The sequence below is a fragment of the Dama dama genome, chromosome 13 (genome assembly GCF_033118175.1).
Source record: "Dama dama isolate Ldn47 chromosome 13, ASM3311817v1, whole genome shotgun sequence".
NCBI classification, from domain to species: domain Eukaryota; kingdom Metazoa; phylum Chordata; class Mammalia; order Artiodactyla; family Cervidae; genus Dama; species Dama dama.
Genome location: NC_083693.1, coordinates 37,965,244 through 37,984,096, shown reverse-complemented (window position 1 = coordinate 37,984,096; position 18,853 = coordinate 37,965,244). Strand labels below are relative to the sequence as shown.

General features: G+C 46.4%; 1 protein-coding gene across 1 annotated transcript in view; it reads left to right on the top strand.

The window, feature by feature from the left end:
• CHRNA7 (cholinergic receptor nicotinic alpha 7 subunit) overlaps nucleotides 1-18,853 on the top strand; it is a 140,693-nt gene that overhangs the window by 58,799 nt on the left and 63,041 nt on the right. Inside the window, exon 4 of the mRNA XM_061159627.1 lies at nucleotides 6,873-6,982. Coding sequence (XP_061015610.1) covers nucleotides 6,873-6,982 — 110 coding nt within the window. The remainder of the gene's footprint in view (nucleotides 1-6,872; nucleotides 6,983-18,853) is intronic.

The window sequence follows — 18,853 nt, the reverse complement described above, 5'->3', positions numbered from 1 at the left end:
CTCAGTGTGTGGATCCCACCTGCACATCTGTGCCCTCCATCTCCAGCTTCACTCCTCTTGCCAAGGGCGCAGGGTCTGTTCTCCCATGGAAGCCAGCCCTTCCTCATTGGATGTGGTCCTGTCTCCTGGCCCTGCGGTGAGGGCTTTCACAACTGCCCCTGTTGCCTCAAGCATCATAATAGTGTTTGTGTCACTCTCAGTATACAAATATACTGCTCTCTGGGGCTTCCCAGATGGCGCTAATGGTAAAGAACCTGCCTGTCAATGCAAGAGACAAAAGAGACATGGGTTTGATCCCTGGGTCAGGAAGATCCCCTGGAGGAGGTCATGGCAACCCACTCCAGTATTCTTGCCTGGAAGTCCCATGGCCTAAGGAGCCTGTCCATAGGGTTGCACAGAGTTGGACACAACTGAAGTGACTTAGCATGCACACAAATTGCCCTCTGTCCCCATGAACCCATCTAGTGACTCCCTGGTTTTCTCTTACCTTTTACAGCAACATTCCCCTGAGCAGTGCCCTCCCACCCCAACTGTCCTCAGTCTCTCCCTTTGCATTCTCACTTAAACTCACCTTCATCTGGCTGTGTGTGCAGGCATGCTCAATCGTGTCTGACTCTTTGCGACCCCATGGACTGTAGCCCGCCAGGCTCCTTTGTCCATGGGATTTTCCAGGCAAGAACACTAGAGTGGGTTGCCCTTTCCTTCTTCAGGCTGTGTGTGAGCAAATCACTAACCCCCACCCAGATTACTACATATTATGAGTAATATTTTTCCCCAATTTTTTTTTTAATGAGAATTTTCAACTATACCAAGAAGTTGAATTTATAGTGAGCACCCATATACTTGCCTCCTGGATTCTATAATTACTTTTACAATATTGCTTTATCCCATATCTGACCTTCTATTCATCTAGTTTATTTTTAAATTCAGCTTAAAAGTGAAGAGTGGGCAGTGGTGTCCTTTCACCCACATATTTCATGGAGATCTCAGAGTCCAGAGGGTTTTTTTTTTTCTTTCTTTCAAGGTAAAAGTATTTGCATACAATGCAGTGCACAAATCCTAAAAGTGTATCTGACAGTGAATTGCCAATAATGCCTTCAGATCTGCAGCCACCACCCCTAACCCATGCAATCAAGACTGTTATATAGCTCTGGGAATTGTGGGGCATAATGAGAATGCTTCCTTTTTGACATAAAACCGTCCATTTCCCATGCCCTCTAAAGTGCAGAGCTGATGTGGACATTTTTCTCCTGGAGAGAGAGAGACACTGAATTTGTTCCTGACATGTCACGTCATGTTTCTCTGAGTCTCTATTTCTTAGTCCTCAGTAAGTGATTGATCTTCGACAATGAATGTGATTTGGCTTTTTTTTTTTTTAACGGATGTTGGTTCCTAGGAAAAACATAACTGGATTATTACTTACTGCGTTGAGTTCAGGTGCTCCATAAATAGACATCCTCGCTTTGGAGGATGTCAGCAGAGGCCTCTAAATTTCTTTCAAGCACAGCATATTTCTAATTAAGACTTGCATTTGCGGAAGCATCTGCAGCTTCATTTGTTTTAAAACTCACCTTTTTATCTCGTGTAACTATTCGACTAATCTTTTCAAGCACCTGCTTTGTGGAAAGGCATTGCGTGGCCACGTGAAGGGGGCCAAGAAAAGGATGAGACCCAGTTTCTACTTGCAAACCATTCCCAATCTGGCTGTGTAATTTACACTCTAAAGAAGGTTCAGATATCAAGACCAAGTACCTACCTAGAGAATTGGCAGGAGGCAGGCTGGCTGTGTAGACCATGGAGTTGGCAGGTGGGGGGATTCTCTTTGATTTACAGAAATCAAAGGGAGAAGAAGAAAGGCATGGACTCTATGTATGTGGTGAGGGGAGCCTGAGTGTTTCTAGGTGTGACCTCAGTAATTAATGCTTCATTCCAGGTGCCCACCCCGTGGAAAACAAGTTGGGCACCTTTGTAATGTATGTCCTTATAAAGCTGGATGGCACATTTTATCTGGCACCTGTAGCTCATGGAGTAGCTGTAGTAATAGCTCCCAGCTGAATTTTAAGGAATCACAAGAATCTTGGATTTAGAACAGACCTTAACAGTTACCTAATCAAAACCTCTATCCTACTCTGTTTCCATCTGAAAAGCCTTGGTATTCCTACTGTGGCCTCAGTGTGGACCTGGGGAACTCAGATGTCACCCCCACAGGCCTTGGAAGCTGCCCCAGAGCCATTTATAAGACAACCACGTTGATTCCTGCTCTTCGTGTTTCCCAAACTGGTGACCGGCCTTGCCTGCCCAGCCTGGGTAATGGGAACAGAGGAGAAGTGAGGCTCCATGCTGAAGAGGGTCAAGGCCAGAGTCCCTAGGGAGGGAGAGCAGAAACGTGGACAGGAAGGGACAGAGGGCCCAGGAAATTGCTCTCAGCAGTTGGTTTTACTCTCCCTTATTTCATGTTGCTGAATTCCTGTCTGAAAACCTGAATCCACATAATCTTTTCTCTAGATATTTAAACTCTGAGATCAACATCCTACAAATGATGGGTTTTCTATACATTCAAAGAGAAGAGGCAGAAAAAATTCTCTTTGACGTATTGTTGATTGTATTTTCCTTTCTCTTACCTGCCCTTGATGTGTAGGAATTTACAGTTATTTAGAGAACCTGAGGGAAGAGAAAGTGTTTGATCTCTCTGTTTACTTCTTTATATTCCTAGGAGAAAGCTGCTAGTGTATTTTTTCTGCATATTAGTTTTATCATTTGGGGAGTCCTGTCAGACATAATCTGATTTAATCTATGAGAAGAACTGACAGAAGCCGTTTCAGCTTCTAAAGAGATGTTTGAGCCATTCGGAGACTTAAAAAAAAAAAAAAAAAACTTGCTTAAAAAAAGAAAACTATCTTCTTTAATTTTGAATTTTTGAAATTTTGACCATTCTTCTGGTTTAGATTTCCCATCCTTCTGCTTATTTTCCACCTCCTAATTCTAATTATGAAATTAATAGCATCATAGAATATTAGTTTCTAAACCATATTTTTTTCTGAAATGCTTGCCTTCTTCATTTCTGCATTCTTTTATCAAAATAGAAATGCTACATATGTTGCTCATAGATGAGAGGTCAGTGGCTTGCTTAGGGCCATAAGAGCAGCCCACCATTAAGCAAAACCTATGTCTGCTGAGAGAAGAAAGTTTTGGGACGGAAGGAAGGAGGAGGCCCACTCTCTTCCTCTGCGATCAGAACAGTTGATGGAAGAACGTTCAGAGCATGTGTGTGTGAGGTGTTCCCTGACACCGACGGTTTGGCTGTATTCTGAGTTAGCATTTGATCCTTCAGGTAAGGGCTCATCCCCAGAGACTGCCCCCGTTTGAGACACCAACTGCAGACGGGGGCCGAGTGACCCAGACTTCTGTCCAGCTGAGTTCAAATTCAGACAGTCCCGTTCCCTGCCTCACATTCAGGACTTTCCTTGAACAGCTCCTGGAACTCAAGAGAAACTTTTATCTTTGTTTAAAATTTATTATTGTATATAATCTAATATATAATATAGTATAATATAAAGGATGGGCTTCCCTGTTGGCTCTGGGAGGGTTGGCACTTCTAGGTTCATGCCTGTTGCCAGGTGCCCGCGTGTGGGAGCCGTGCCAGCTGCTGTCTCTACACAGATTTTGCTCAGCACCTCTGCCCTCAGATCTGTGATCTGAGTGGGCAGGAGTACTTTGGAGGATAGAACCCTACCCCCTGCTTGTTTGTGGGCCCTTTTCCACATCCATTCTTAGGAAATATTCATGAAAACCCAGGACAGTGCTGCACTGAGGTTCCCGCTCCAACTCCTGACACTGAGCTGGCCTTTGCTCTCTCCATCTTTGGCTGAAGCTCAGTTGTTACAGCTCTCATGACCTCTGGGATGTTGTGAGAGGGAGGATCCCTTTTCTTCTCAGAGTCATCATTTATCACACACCTCCCAAGGCCTTGTGACTCACTTGCTTTGACAGTTTATCTCATTGCATCCTTATAGTGCCTGATGAGGTGCTACATACAAGCAAAATGCAGCTCAGAAAGGGTGGTTTACCTGCTGGAGCTGACACAGCTCTTCTCCGCTGGAGCCTTGGGTACAAACCAAGGTCTGTTTGATCCTAAAGCTCCCAGTGGCCCTCTGTTTCTGCTGAGAGGATGATAGAAACTGAACTTGACTTTAGACTAAGGGAGACCCCTAGAAGAGCAGCCCACCTTGTTGGGGCGCAGAATTTGCCTGTGCAGGGAAGAACCAACCACAGTAGAGCCTGGGAGTCACCCAGCTTGAAGTCAAATAATGAAGTTCTGAGTCCTGACTCACTTCTCCAGGCCCCAGTTTCTCTTGTAAATAGGAATAGTCATGCTGGCATCCCGGTGTTCTGGTGAGCATGTACACATAGCAGACACTGAGCAAGCAGGCTGGCTGAGATACAGGTCCTGGGGCACATGCGGCCAAGTAGGAGCATGGGTGGGGGTGATGGGAGGGGTGAGGAATTGCCAGGGAGGCTCCCTGCAGCTCAGACCTGGTACCCTTAAGAGATGTTTCCATTTGACTGACAAAGCTCTCCCTCTTCCCTGCCTCTCCTCTTGCTGTGGCTACCCTATCAGCAGGCAGAGTAGATGGGCATCTATCTGCCACACCTACCTTCCTGGGCAGTTCTGGGAGTCCTGGGGCCCTGAGCAGGGTAGTGGGGAAGATGAATGCCAGACTCTGTGCTAATCAGCTGCCAACCCAGAGGAGCATCCAGATATGAGAACATGGTTAGGAAAGCACAGGTGTTGGGCATGGAAGGGCTTGTGCCCAGAACATGGGAGAGAAAAGAAGGGAACACTGGGCAGCAGGGGCAGAGCTGGAGCCGCTGGGGCAAACGCAGTGTGGCTGGTTACCCAGGCCTTCCTGCAAAACCAGTTGAACAAGATTGGCTCTTTCTGGGTGCTGTGCTGTGCTGTCCTCCCCCAGCCATACACTTCTAATTTAGAAACATCGGCGAGGTGGGTCACCATCCTAAATGCCCCCAATGATGCTGCAACAGGTTGTCGTTGTTGTTTAGTTGCTAAGTTGTGTCTTAATCTTCTGCAACCCCATGGATGGTAGCCTGCCAGGCTCCTATGTCTATGAGATCTCCCCAGGCAAGGGTTGCCATTTCCTTCTCTAGGCGATCTTCCCAATCCAGGGGTCAAACCCACATCTCCTGCATTGCAGGTGGATCTTTACCACTGAGTTAGCAGGGATACTTCAACAATTTCAGTATCAATATATCCTTCTCATGGTTTATGACTCTGAAATGCTGATCAGTTAGATCAGTTCAGTCGCTCAGTCATGTCTGACTCTTTGCAACCCCATGGACTGCAGCACACCAGACTTTCCTGTCCATCACCAACTCCCAGAGCTTGCTCAAACTCATGTCCATTGAATTGGTGATGTCATTCAACCACCTCATGTCCCCTTCTCCTCCTGCCTTCAGTCTTCCCCAGCATCAAGGTCTTTTTCAATGAGTCATTTCTTTGCATCAGGTGGCTGAAGTATTGAAAGTAAAGAAATGCTGATACTTACCTGCATATTCCCTCTTCTCTGACTAACTAGGATGCTCGTCTGCCCTTTCCAGAGGATGGTGGGATCTCGGGGGCATGCCCTTTGACTGCTATTGCCAGTTTCAGTAGCTCTAGACCCACAACCCCTTGGAGGCAATTCTCAAATCTCAGCAGCTCTGAACATGACAGGGTTTTTTGCTTGTTTGTTTTTGTTTTTATGACTTTACATCAAACTGATCAGGTCTAAAATCAAACAAATTGATATGCAATCGAGGCATTTATTTTCAGTATAAATATACATGTTTTGCTGCAGAAATAATGATTAATTATGAGGAATTGCCCCAGGGCCAGCTTGGGGTGTTGCATCACATACCTTTTTAAATCTGAGAAAGTTTGCACTCAGAGCAGGTGGCTCCAGGGGGACTGAATACAGGATGGAGGCCTTTATGGCATCTGCTTTGATTATGCACACCTGTAGGAGCTGGTAAGTCCAAACCTGGCAGCCTTGCAGTCCTGGCAGGGTGCTGCTAGTTGCCCAGCAGTGCAGATGGGATCCTCCCTGAGCAGTCTTTACAAAGCCAGTGGACCTCAGGTAGCTCTGGGGTGCGTGGTCCGGGGGCAGAGAACTCCAGCAACTGACCTTCCTCTTACAAAGATCCCTCGAGAACCAATTTCAGGTTTAGCCCCCGAGAGACACACTCATGTTCACGTGCTTATAAATATTTCCTGAGCCTTACTCTCTACCCTCGTGTCCTGATTCAGCATTTTAGTACCAACGCCCATGTGTGCATTTTTGAGTTGTGGTGTCAGAAGCAGTATTTCTACCTGAAAATAGTAATTCAAATCCAAATATAGGCCCTTAGACATTTCTGAGAGGTACCCCTGAAGCTGCGTGAAGTTGTTTTATGGGAATAAATCTACATTTTTCCAGTTTAGTTCTTATTCTAACTGAAATAATGAATTTATTTGTCCAAAGTGTCCCGAAACTTTGAAAGCGAAACAGTTTTCATTTGGCTAGGGAAAAAAACCATCTGCTACAGGAGAGAAGGGCTTGGGGGTGTGCAGTGGACTGGAATTAACTTTAATGCTACCCTCTGACTATGGTCATGGTGACAGCAGGATCTTAAATGTGATTTTTATGCTATTCATGGTCATTTAGTAAGGGATTATTTAATTCCCAGTTTGCATATATTTTACAGATAGCAACTCAATTATGTAAATAAGTGTCTGGAACTCTTTTTGGCTTTGAACTTATCTAATAATCTCTCATAAGATATATTAGCAGGCAAGAAAGCAAAGTGCTGCTAATGCTGCCGTCTGTGTTTGTCAGACTTGGACAGATCACTATTTACAGTGGAATGCGTCTGAGTATCCAGGCGTGAAGACGGTTCGTTTCCCAGATGGCCAGATCTGGAAGCCAGACATTCTCCTCTACAACAGGTAAGCTCAGTGGACAAAAGGGAAAGAAATGAGTTTATTCTTGGATGTGTTTTAACAGTCAAGCATATTTGAGTATTTTTATAGAAATGCTGGGTACGTTATCTATAATTTGGGATTGTGGATCCCCATGAGGCTTTGTGGGAAGCATCTGTCCTGTGTCCGGCATTCTCTGTCCCAGCACGCAGGCCTGCAGCATCCAGCACGCTGCCCTCAATGGCTGTGTCTGCAGGGCTGTGCATTACAGATTTGTAGGTACTTGTGTACATATTGGTACTGAGTCATTTTTGCATGTAGTCATAACTTTGCCTCTGAATGACAGCAGTTACAGTCACAGCAAGAGAAATTGCTGGTCAACAGGATTCATGGCTGGAGTCCACTCTCTGGATTCAGGTCCTCATTTAATGCACTGCCCATTGTGCAGTTGAGAGCACTGCGGGGCGGCTAAGCATAGGAGGCCCTCATCTCCAGCCACACTCGGAAGCCTGTACCTGATGGGAGAAAGACAGTCATCATCTTCTAATAGTCCATCTCCTGAGGTCAGGAAAAGAAGGATTTGTCAGTTAGCCAAGGCCATCTGATTTGTGGAGTGGAAGCCCAGAAGGCGGATATCCAGGCAGATTAAATTTCCTGAAGTAATTTCTAAAATTATTTGCTAAACTACCTAGTCAAATAAGGGAAACCAGAGCCTCTCTTTCCAATAAGATACAGGATGTGATAACTGTCTTAATACTCATGAAAGCTATTTCCTAGTGATGGCTGCTGTCTCTGGTCCCTCTTGGAAAAAAGGAATCCCAGCACCTTTGTGACTCAGGAAAACAGTGGGCACAGTGATCCCTCAGGACAAGCTGATGGGTTTGTCCTATGAGGACTGCTTCCAGAAGGCTGAGTGATTTTATGTCTTGTATCCACTTTTAATTCTCTGTCTTTCTTACTGGTATGATGTTTCATTTGAATCCTTGAGCCTGTCTCTAGAAGATTGCCTTTGCTGCTTTGCCACCACTTTCCAGTAACTTAACTTAGTTCCGGCAGCCGAGTTTTGAAAGGCGTCTCAGGTCAGAGTAAGCAGTCCCCTATTGAGTAGAAGCACATGAGTTCCCATGCCTCTTCCTTGGCTCCTCTGTTTCCTAGGGGCTATATTAGTTGCCCAGAGCTGCCAGAACAAAATAACCAGTAACTGGGTGACTTAAACAACAGAAATTTATTTTCTCTTGGAGGAGGTCCTAGATCCAGGTGTCTGCAGGTCTGCAGGGTTGATTTCTTCTGAGGCCTCTCTCCATGGCTTGTAGATGGCCATCTTCTCCCTGTGTCCTTACATGGTCTCCCCACGTGTGTGTGTCTGTGTCCTCGTCTTTGCTTGTGAAAACATTAGTCACGTTGGATTAGGGTTCACTCTGATGACTTCATTTTAACTTAGTTTTACCTCATTAAAGATTCCACTTCCAACTGCAGTTTCACTTGGAGATAGTTGGGCATGTGAATTAACTAGGGGTTCAGCCTGTGACTTTCAAGGGGAGACAGTTCAGTCTATAACAGCAATATTGCCGTTGACTGCTTAAGGACAAGGGTTTGGATGGACTAAGTGGGTGTAAATCTTAGCCATAATATTTACTATGTCTGTAAGTCTCAGATGCCTCCTTTGCCCAATAGGGTAAGTGCCAACCTCACAGTCTGAAAGAATGAACTGCAGATGTACATAGCATGCTTGGTGTATTCAACAAAGAGTAAACAATCTGTAAAGGTAGTTGTGTGCTCAAAGGCATGGGGATGAGAATCTCAGCTTTAAGTAAAATGGTTTGACATTTTAAAAAGAAATGCCAATAATGTTTTTCACTGTTCCCAATGCAGTTTTTTCATCTGAAATAAAAAATAAATAAGGTAGAATTTTTAACAATGAGGCTTGAAGTGATGGTTCTTATGACTTACCTGTAAGATCTTAAACCCCATTAAATGTTTGGCATTTCTGACATTCTAACTAATGAAGAGTTTCCAAGTATTCTATACATACTTGAATTTCAAGGAACAAAGATGCAGCCATCTCTGTCTGACAGATGCCACCAGGGACCAGGCCCCCAGGAATAATCCTTCCCCTTCTTCCTCTTGTGTTTCCCCAGGAGCTCCGTATAACCATCTCCCCTCTTCTTCTCCTTTCCATATACCTGCTGACTACCTCCACCAGCCTGTAGCACAGTGTCTATAGAGACTGCCTCCTCTCCTGCATTAATTTTCATCTGAGAAGTGAGATGTGGGACTTTTTACCTGAAATAACTGTTGACTGCATGGCTGGCATGTCCACATTAGCACAGTGTGGGGTAGGAAGGTTATGAAAGTTACCGAAGCCAGCTGCAGACACAGCATCAGCTATCTTTCACTGCTTAAGTGACTCTGAATTTAGTGGCTTAAAAAAAAAAAAAAAATACCACTACGCCTTTTATTTCTCACCATGGGAGCTGGCTGGGCCTGTGTGGCTTCTTGTCTGTTCTATGAGATGTTGGCAGCAGGCAGTGGCTGGGGCTCAGATGAGCTTGCTTGTGGGGGTACACCCCCAGAGCTGGTGGTGGTGGTGAAGGTGCTGTGGGTGGGGGCTCAGCCGGGGCTGTACCTCCACCACCTCGAGCGCCTCTTCCCTGCCTGAGCCTTTTTCACGTGGTCTGGTGACTCCGGGAGAGGCATGAAGTGGGGGCTGCCTGGCCCTCAGGGACCCAGGGTAGGAATTCAGACCAGCCCTTCACTTGGTCCTGTTGGAGTAGGGAGGGGCCCAGAGAAAGGAGGAGAAGTCAGTGCCCTTCTCCAGGGCACCAGGGAGGGAGGCAGGGAGGTTGCCCTGGGGAGACCAGCTGTCCAGACTCAGCAGGGACAGTGATGACACAGGAAGGTCAGAGTGAAGACTGGGGGGAGTGGAAGGACCAAAGCAGGCATGCGTACATAATGAAGTGGGGCCAGGAGGACAGGGAGATGCTGGGCTCCCCCTGCTGCCACTCCTCTTGCCCCAGGTATGTGTGGACACCACCACCCTAAACTCCGCTGCCTCCCCTTCCACCTGCTGGTGGTCAGCTCAGGGATGTTCCCCAACTCCCGTCATTTATCCTTGACCCCTCAGTGTGGTCTCTACCTTCTCACTCCAGACACCTCTCTCTGTCACATGCTCTCCTAGAAAGAGGTTCCTGTGCCCCACAGCCTGCAGGCGCTGCACCCCCCCCCCCTTCATGGGCTCCTGGAAAGCACCTCACAACTAAGCGTGTACGGACAAGATGGAAGGAGGGTGGGGTACAGGCATGAGGCAGAGGAGTGAAGGGGGTGACCTGTGTGATGCTGGTGCTGCTAAACCCAACAAGGGAAGAAAGAGAAGGAGGAAAGTCACATCGGCAGCCCGGAAGATAGGAGCCTTGGTATCTGAGTCCAGAAATGGACACAGGAAGGAGTAAAACCAGGCCTGAGTTTAGTGAGATCCTGACTCTCTGATATTCTGTTATGGGAGATTTTGAGAGATGTTGAGTTTAGTACTTTCCTCCAGCCAAAGATTCTCACTCAAGCTGATGTATTTCCTCAGTGAGGCGATGTCTCGTTACATGTGTATGGCGAAGGTGGGGGCACTTCCTGAAGGAGGGGACGCCCTTCTGTGTGAGCCATGGTTTGGAGGGGGGCATTGATTCACGGCAGGGGAAACATCACCCAGATGTATGTAACATTTCTCCTCCTATTCCAGCTCAATTTTGTGGTCCAGGTGTGAGCCCCACGTGGTTTTTGAGATAAAATCCATTTTCTGTGCTTTGAAGAGGCTGGGTCACTGCCTAATAGGGTCTGTGCATCATTTCTGGGATGGGCTGCTTTATTCTCCCGATGGATGGTGAACAAGTTTATTGCCCACTGGTTGGCTGGGTGGCTCTGAGGGGAGGACCAGGACTAATAACAGCATCCCTGCTAGATGATGAACCCAGTGGTTTCTTGTTTGCATCATTCTGCTTTAGTTTAAGCCTGTAGTTCCAGAATTTGTCTGAACACAACCTTACTCAAAGTGAGTGGCGATCCTGGATGACTTGTTACCATTTTCCTCCCTGCTTTTTGGCTTTTAATCTTCTGTGTGATTACATTTATGATGTAAATGTTCTGATGTTCTAGAATAGGGGATACAAATCAATAAAATGGTTACCTCTGGGAGAGACAGAGGAAAGGGGCATAAGGGAATTTTCTGAGATAATGGGAGTGTCTATAGCTTGACTTTATGGTGGTTATAGTTACATGAATATAATCTGCACCAAAATTCAATGCAAGCCACACACCAAAAATCTGTGCTTGCTGCTTGTAAATTATATATCAATTTGAAAAGTGTAATAGGTTAAATGGCAGATGGTTCACAGTGAACTGAAAGACACAATAAGCTGTTGATACAGAGCGTAGCAAAGAGATGCACAAAGATGAAAAATAAGAGAAATGCTGTGACTTGCAGAATAGACTGAGATGTTCTTAAAGTGTTTAATTGGAGTCTAAGAAATAATAGAGAAAACGAGGGAAAAGCAATGTTTAAAGAAATAATGGCTGGGAATTTTCCAGAAATTATAAAAAATATCAGTCATCAGGTAAAGGAATCCCAACCAATCCTAATTGGGACAAATGGTATTTACTGTAGTTCCTGTCTTTGCAGGACAAATCACTCCAAAATTTAAAACAAGAAGAATCATTGTAACCTCTTCCGGTTGCTGTGGCTCAAGGATTTAGGGAGGGGTCCAGTAGGTGGTCGGGCTCCAGGTCTCATAAAGTTTCAGCCCAATATTGGCTTGGGGCTGCAGTCAACAGGGAGCCTGACTGGGGTGTCCAACCAGGTGATTCACCCAGATGGCTGGCAAGTTGATGCTGGCCCTTAGGAGTCTTAATTCTTAGATACATGCACCTCTCTATGAGTTGAATGTCCTCATGGTGTGGTAAATGGCTTCCCCCAAAATGAGTCATGACCTAGGAAAAGCTACAATGCCTTTTGGGTGGAATGAAAGGCCTGACTGGTATCAGCGTCGCTTTGCAGAGAGAAGTCTGAACCCCAGCAACATCTTGGCCACCCCTGCATTGTGCAACCCTGGGTGGCTGCCTCAGTCTCTCTGGGCTTCTCAGTTCTTGAGCTGTTTCATCAGAAAATCCTGTGACAGTAATGGAATCTTCGTTGATGAATGTAATTTGCTGATGTTTTTGTAGACTCTGTATTTTTAGGACTGTGTTGGGTGTCAACCATCTTCTTTTTATAGGCTCTACAAAACTACATTCACACGTCTGCAGGCTCCTGTCTGTCTGGCTCTGAGGCTGCAGGCCTCTGGCACCAGCCCTCTTTCTGTCACATATTCCCCTGACCCTGTGGCTAATGGCAGAGCCTGGAGGGAGGGGAGGGCGGTACACAAAGGACAAAACCTGGGTGCAGTGTGATCTGACCCCCAAGGGTTTGTAATTGTGGTGATCAATGAGTCACTAATGACATAGAATTTATTCTCTTCCCTAAGTGTCTTAGGGTCCCTTGGACATCAGCCCAAGATGAGGATTTGAGTGCACATAATTTGAGAGACTAAGTGGGACAGGGAAGGGAGGGAAAACAATACAGGATGCTTTAAAAAGCTACTGCTGTGGGCAGTGGGATGTCCATTCCCACAGGGGATGTCCAGGATGCTTTTCTGCCAACTTCCTTCTGTGATAGATTGACAGCTGCTTCCAGGAATGTCATTCTGCTTGCCTGTCCCATGCATGAACAGGAGCCTTGGGCAGGGATGCCAGTTCTTGCCTGGGCAGCTGTCAGGGCCTCGGACATGGACAGGATGGCTGTCGGCATGGTCAGCTCAGTGCAGGTGAGCTGGTCACTGAAGTTCCAGTCATTTTCACCTTGGCCTGTTTGGAGATCCCATCCTGGCTCCTGTGGGGAGGGCAGCAGTGATTGAGTGATGGGGAAGCATCCTGGGACTCAGGCAAAGTGGAGGAGGCAGGTAGGTAGCAAAGGTAATAGAAATGAGGAGGGACCTGCATCCTTGTGGGTGGCAGTTTCTCCCCTGGGTCAAATCATGGTCTCGTAACGGTCCATGTATGGAACGGAATCTTAGGGAGTGGATATCTTAGACTCAGTGCTGTCGCTGCCATTGGCTCCAGAAGAGGGTCCTGGAGTTGGTGCTCCCAGGCCCATCACGCAGCCGTGGCTGTCCTGGGGCAGGGGGTCAGAGTGGAGGCATCACTGAAAGGACATCATGTCTCTTGATGGGGACAGGAATCTCCAGGTGAACAAAGGTAACTTTCCAGCTTTGGATCTTAGAGAAGGAGGCTTTAGGGAGTGCTGTGATAACATCTCCATTATCAAATCTGACCTAATCTGGAGGGAAGCTGTTTGTAAATAACGTGAAGTGGCAAGAGGGCAGAGTTTTTAGAAAGTGAGGGGAACCTGCCAACCTGTGTCCATCCAGGCCTCCCCCTTCTCACCCCTGCTGCTGTTGATGTTTGTTTTTCATTTGTCTCTTTGCTCACCCAATATTTAATGAAGGCTTACATGCTGTTGTCACACACTGTTCTAGGATCCCAGGATACAGCAGCCATCAAGATAGAGAAAACTCCCTGCCCTCTAGAGAAAGGGAGAGAGAGAGGGGAGAACATGCACCCAGTTTGGGGGGCTGTAAGAATTGGGGAGGGAGCCTCACACATACTGGAGCCAGATGTGGGCTGTGAGACTGGAGAGGGAGGTCATGAAAAAAATCAGAGCATCAGGGAGGCAAATGCTCTTGGCAGAAAGAACAGGCTCCTAGGCTTGTCAGGAAAGGTGGTGAAAAGCTTTGAAATGCAGAACATCATTACCATCATAAAATAAATAAAACGGTGAAGGAGAGAAAGATAAGCAGGCATCTGTGGCATCTCCATGTAAGGTCACCTGCACCTCCCAGGTTATCAGATGCTCTAGTGGTCAGTAGGCCATGGTCCTTGAACCACCTTTCAACTTTGCAAGTTCTCAGACTGGTAGTGATGGAAATGATTCCAGTCCATTGAGAAGTAAATGGATTCTGTCTGATGGACTGACTTCTCTGTGAATAGATGGGATCAGCGTTCCTGGTCGCCTCTGTCTATGGGTCTGCCCTTTGGATGCTCCTCAGAATTGGATTTTCATGCCTTCCTGTTTCCCTCATTAATTAATGACTTAAAAAACATCTTTGACACAAATATGTTCATTTTCTATTTGTGTGTCATGATTTTATCTTTATAAGATGTATCTTTTTTAGATTACCCTGAGGCAGGAGCTTGTCATCTAGATCTGTCCTTGGAAGAGAAGGGTCCAGATTCATGGGCACGAGTCAGGTGAGAGGATCAGAGATACAACAGGTGCTGCCCTAGTCTACCAGGTCTTTGCTTGTACTTTGAATGAGACAGGAGACCGAGAGCCTCTGTAGAATTGCATTTCCTTTTTTGCTCTCAGTAGCGGTGAAAATTCGAATTCATATTCTTTCTCTGACTTGCTAGCAACTGATTTCCATCCCATGATTATCTTGTTTAGAAGTTATTATCGCTTCTTTTCTGCTTGTACACTCCTCCCAGCTTACGGCAGTGGTTGTGTTTTATCTCTGTTGGTTCCTCCAGTATCTTGGTAAAGTCAGAGGATGGAGGGCACGTGGATGTGCACACTCATTCAGCCGCCAGGAGCCCAGAGACCTGGCTGCCTCATCCTGATTTGGAGCCCAACCTCTCTTCACAGCATGGACTGGACTTGCAGATCTTTAGTGCCCTTGGCTTTGCTCCACTCTTTATGCAAAGGGCTGAATGGCTCCAAAGCCTGTGTTAGCATTCACATCTCAGGGCAAGACTGTGTGTGTGCTTAATTGCTCAGTTGTATCCAACTCTTTGTGACCCCATGGACTGTAGCCCACCAGGCTCCTATGTCCATGGGGATTCTCCAGGCAAGATTACTGGAGTGGATTGCCATGCCCTCCTCCAGGGGATCTTCCCAACCCAGGGATCGAACCCAGGTCTCCCACATCACAGGCAGATTTTTTTTTTTTTTTTTTTTTTTACCATCTGAGCCACCAGGGAAGCCGAAGTGCAGGAAACCAGTGCACAGAGAAGTTCAGCCACTTGCCTGAGATCACCCAGCAGGACATGCCTGACTCCAGAGTACTTGCCTCTAGTTGTGCTTTTAGAGCTCTTGTGTTTTATTTTTCCACAAGTTAGACAAATTGAAATCACTCCTCTCTCCCTCCCTCAGAATAGACTCCATTTTCAGAACTTCTCTGGCCATTCTGCCTCAGCCTTGTCTTTCTTTCTGGAAGGGGTGAGCCTGGCTTCTCCCAGTTTCAGAGCCACTGAGGGATTCTCAGACCATCACTTCTTGATGATCTTTCCTCATCGTAGACAACCGACTTTTCCTTGAACAAGTTCCTTGCTGGCCAGCTTGGAATGGCAGAATGCAAGCTGCTGGGTCAGAGCTGGAGCAGAATTTCAGAGAGCCAGGCACTGCACCCAGCAGAGTTTTCTAGGGATGGCTTTGCATCCAGGGTGGCCCTTTAACACTAGGTAGACATCCTACCCGTGGTGCCAGACTGCCTCAGGACGCCCCCCACTCCCTGCACCCTGAGGGCGGTAAGAGCCATCCAGCCCAAGAGACTGGCTTTGGCAGATGAGTTTATTGATCTTCCTGACATCAGACACGGAGCCAACTTGGCTGTAAGGGTCTGTGTAGTAAATACGCGAGACAGGAATTCAATGGGGAGTTTGGTCATCCTCCGTAGCCTCCTGCGGGAGTGGAGGGGCCAAGGTCAGCCCTCAGCCTGCCCTCTCCCCAGCCTGCTATGGGGGTCCCTACAGGATTTCCAATGCCTACCCAGGCTACAGCTACAGTCCGTGGGGTAACAAGAGTCGGACGTCACTGAGCGGTTTGGTTTAACACACACACAGACTCGCACACACACACAGTCTCTGCTCACTGGCCACCCGCGCAGAGGAAGGAGAGCAGAGAAAGTTGTGATTGACGAGGACAAGACATGGTAGGAGGGGGTGCTGGGTCTCTTCCGAAGTCCCCAGGACCTCAGCTGAGCAGGGGCCAGGTCAAGCTGAGTGTGTCCATGGCATGCCTTGAAATCTGGAGGAACCAGGCTGTGGGGCAGGGCCTCCAGGCGGGTGTGTGGCTGATGCTGTCAGTTCTGCTCAGGGGAATCGTCTGAGGACATACCTTCACTGTCCTTGAGGTGTTTGTAGTCAGTCACACGTGGCTGTATCCTGGTGGGCTCGCCTGATCTGAATCCTGACTGCAGTGACGTCTTGTGGAGTTACTCTCCCTCACTCACAGTTAAAGAAACTGTTTCTGAAACACAGGACCAAGGTGTCGGGGTGTGTGAAACACAGGACAGACTCCCAAACCTTTGACTTTTGCAACACTTGATGACCTCATCATGGGTCTAAGACAAGGGCTCATCTTATAGACAAGATCATCTTATAGAAAAGATAATGTGAGTCAGGGGTCTGGCATCTTAGAAAGCTCTGGAGGAGAGAGATCATCATCTAGTGGGAGGGGGGGAGAGGTTGTTTCTGGGGAGGGGCCAGATGGGACCCTTCTGCCAGGGGCAGTCCTGGCACAGCTGTTAACTGTATCCCTTTCACTTTTAAGAGTGGCCCAGCTTAGGTAATAAAGTATATGGTCCTCCCAGGACAAGTGACTACAAGGAGACAACAGTTAGGTGAAGGCTTGGAAGCCAACAGGACAGGACACCTCATGCAGAAACTTTAGATAAGGCCATGGCTTGGGACTCAGAGCAGACGGTGAGTGACAATCTTGGGAGGGAACAAATGTTGCAGGACCCCTAGTGCATTGCTTTTAATTCAAGGAAGGAGGTAATGAACAGGATATTAGGCCAGGATGAAGTACAGTAAGGCATTCAGATCCATCTAGCCGGACTTCTCCTCCAGGACTCTGCCCTTGACATCCTGTGTCATCTCTGCCTCTGGGATGTGGTGGGCCTCAGAGAACTTAGTGTTTCTCAGCATCACGTCACATGGCAAATACAGTTTAATGCTCAGGTTTCTCGCCTCTGGCCGGTGAGCTTTGACAAAGGTACCACGTTCTATTCATATGTTTTTTATTTTTTATTTTTTTTTAACCAAAAGTGAATGGCAAAAAGCACATGGAAGGCAACAAATTACAGTGAGTGGATGCAGCACTGGGGTCCATGACCCTGGTGTAGTAGGAGATTGCTAGAGGCCTTAATGCTTGGCACTCACAGCTCTAGATGGAGAGATTCAGTCCCAGCACCAGTAATTCTGGCTCGTTTGGAGCAGCAGTGTGGGTGATGGGTCATAACCCATAGAGTTTATCATTCTCTTTTCTCCTTCACATTCTATACCAATCTGTCATGAAGGAGTATCCAATTTACACTGCTCCCATTATCTTTTAGCATGATTTGTAGTCTTTTATTGAAGATAACAGTAACGTGGAACAATGGACTGGTTCAGAGTAGGGAAAGGAGTACATCAAGGCTGTATGTTATCACACTGCTTATTTAAGTTATATGCAGAGTACATCATGCACAGTGCCGGCTGGTTGAATCACAAACTGGAATCAAGATTTCTAGTAAAAATATCAATAACCTCAGATATGGAGATGATTCTACCCTAATGGTAGAAAGTGAAGAGGAACTAAAGAGTATCTTGATAAAGGTGAAAGAGGAGAGTAAAAAAGCTGGCTTAAAACTCAGCATTCAAAAGTCTAAGATCATGGCATCTGGCCCTATCACTTCATGGCAAATAAATAGGGAAAAGTTAGAAACAGTAACAGATTCTTTTCTTGGGCTCTAAAATCACTGTGGATGGTGACCGCAGCTGTGATATTAAAAGACATTTGCTCTTTGGAAGGAAAGCTATGACAAACCTAGACAGCATTTTAAAAAGCAGCAATAGTAACTTGCTGACAGAAGTCTACATAGTCAAAGCTACAGTTTTTCCAATAGTCATGTATGGATGTGAGAGTTGGACCGTAAAGAAGGCTGAGCACTGAAGAATTGATGCTTTCAAATTGTGGTGCTGGAGAAGACTCTTGAGAGTCCTTTGGACTGTAAGAAGATCAAACCAGTTGATCCTGAAGGAAATCAACTCTGACCATTCATTCGAAGGACTGATGCTGAAGCTGAAGCCCTGATACTTTGACCACCTGATACGAAAAGCTGACTCATTAGGAAAGACTTTGATGCTGGAAAAGACTTGAGGGCAGGAGGAGAAAGGGGCAACAGAGGATTAGATGGTGGTATGCCATCATTGATTAAATGGACATGAGTTTGAGCAATCTCTGGGAGATAATAAAGGACAGGGAAACCTGGCGTGCTGTAGTCCATGGGGTTGCAATGTGTCCGACATGACTTAGCGACTGAACAACAACAACAACCAAAGAGAAATTATAAATAAACTGAAAAATACACTAGAGGAGTTCACCACAGCAGACCAAAAAAAAAAAAAAAACCAAACCTAAGGAAGTTTCAAGTTTGTAAAGACTCAAGTCATTTCAGTTCCGTCTGAAAGAATTACTCAAGGATATATTTCAACAAAATAAGAATAAACCAAGGAAGATTTTGTTGCCTCCCCCAGGTAGCTGGGGAGGGTTGGGAGATTCTGGGAACAAAACTCGTCAGGTGGAGCTGGAGGCAGAGGGAATCCTGTGGTACTGGCTTCATGGTCAGGAGTGGGTCTCCACCTAGCTGAGCTTGGAAAGAAAAGGGAGAGAAAATCTTGGTTCAAATACTGACTGGAGTACAGTCAGAAATTGTTAACAAAGAACCTCTGAAAGTCATAGTTAAGTTTAAATATTTGATAATATTTTAAATATGAATAATAGAGATTTGGTTGGTAAGAGATGGAGACACAGAGCAGTAACAGTGGAAGTTTGCTGTG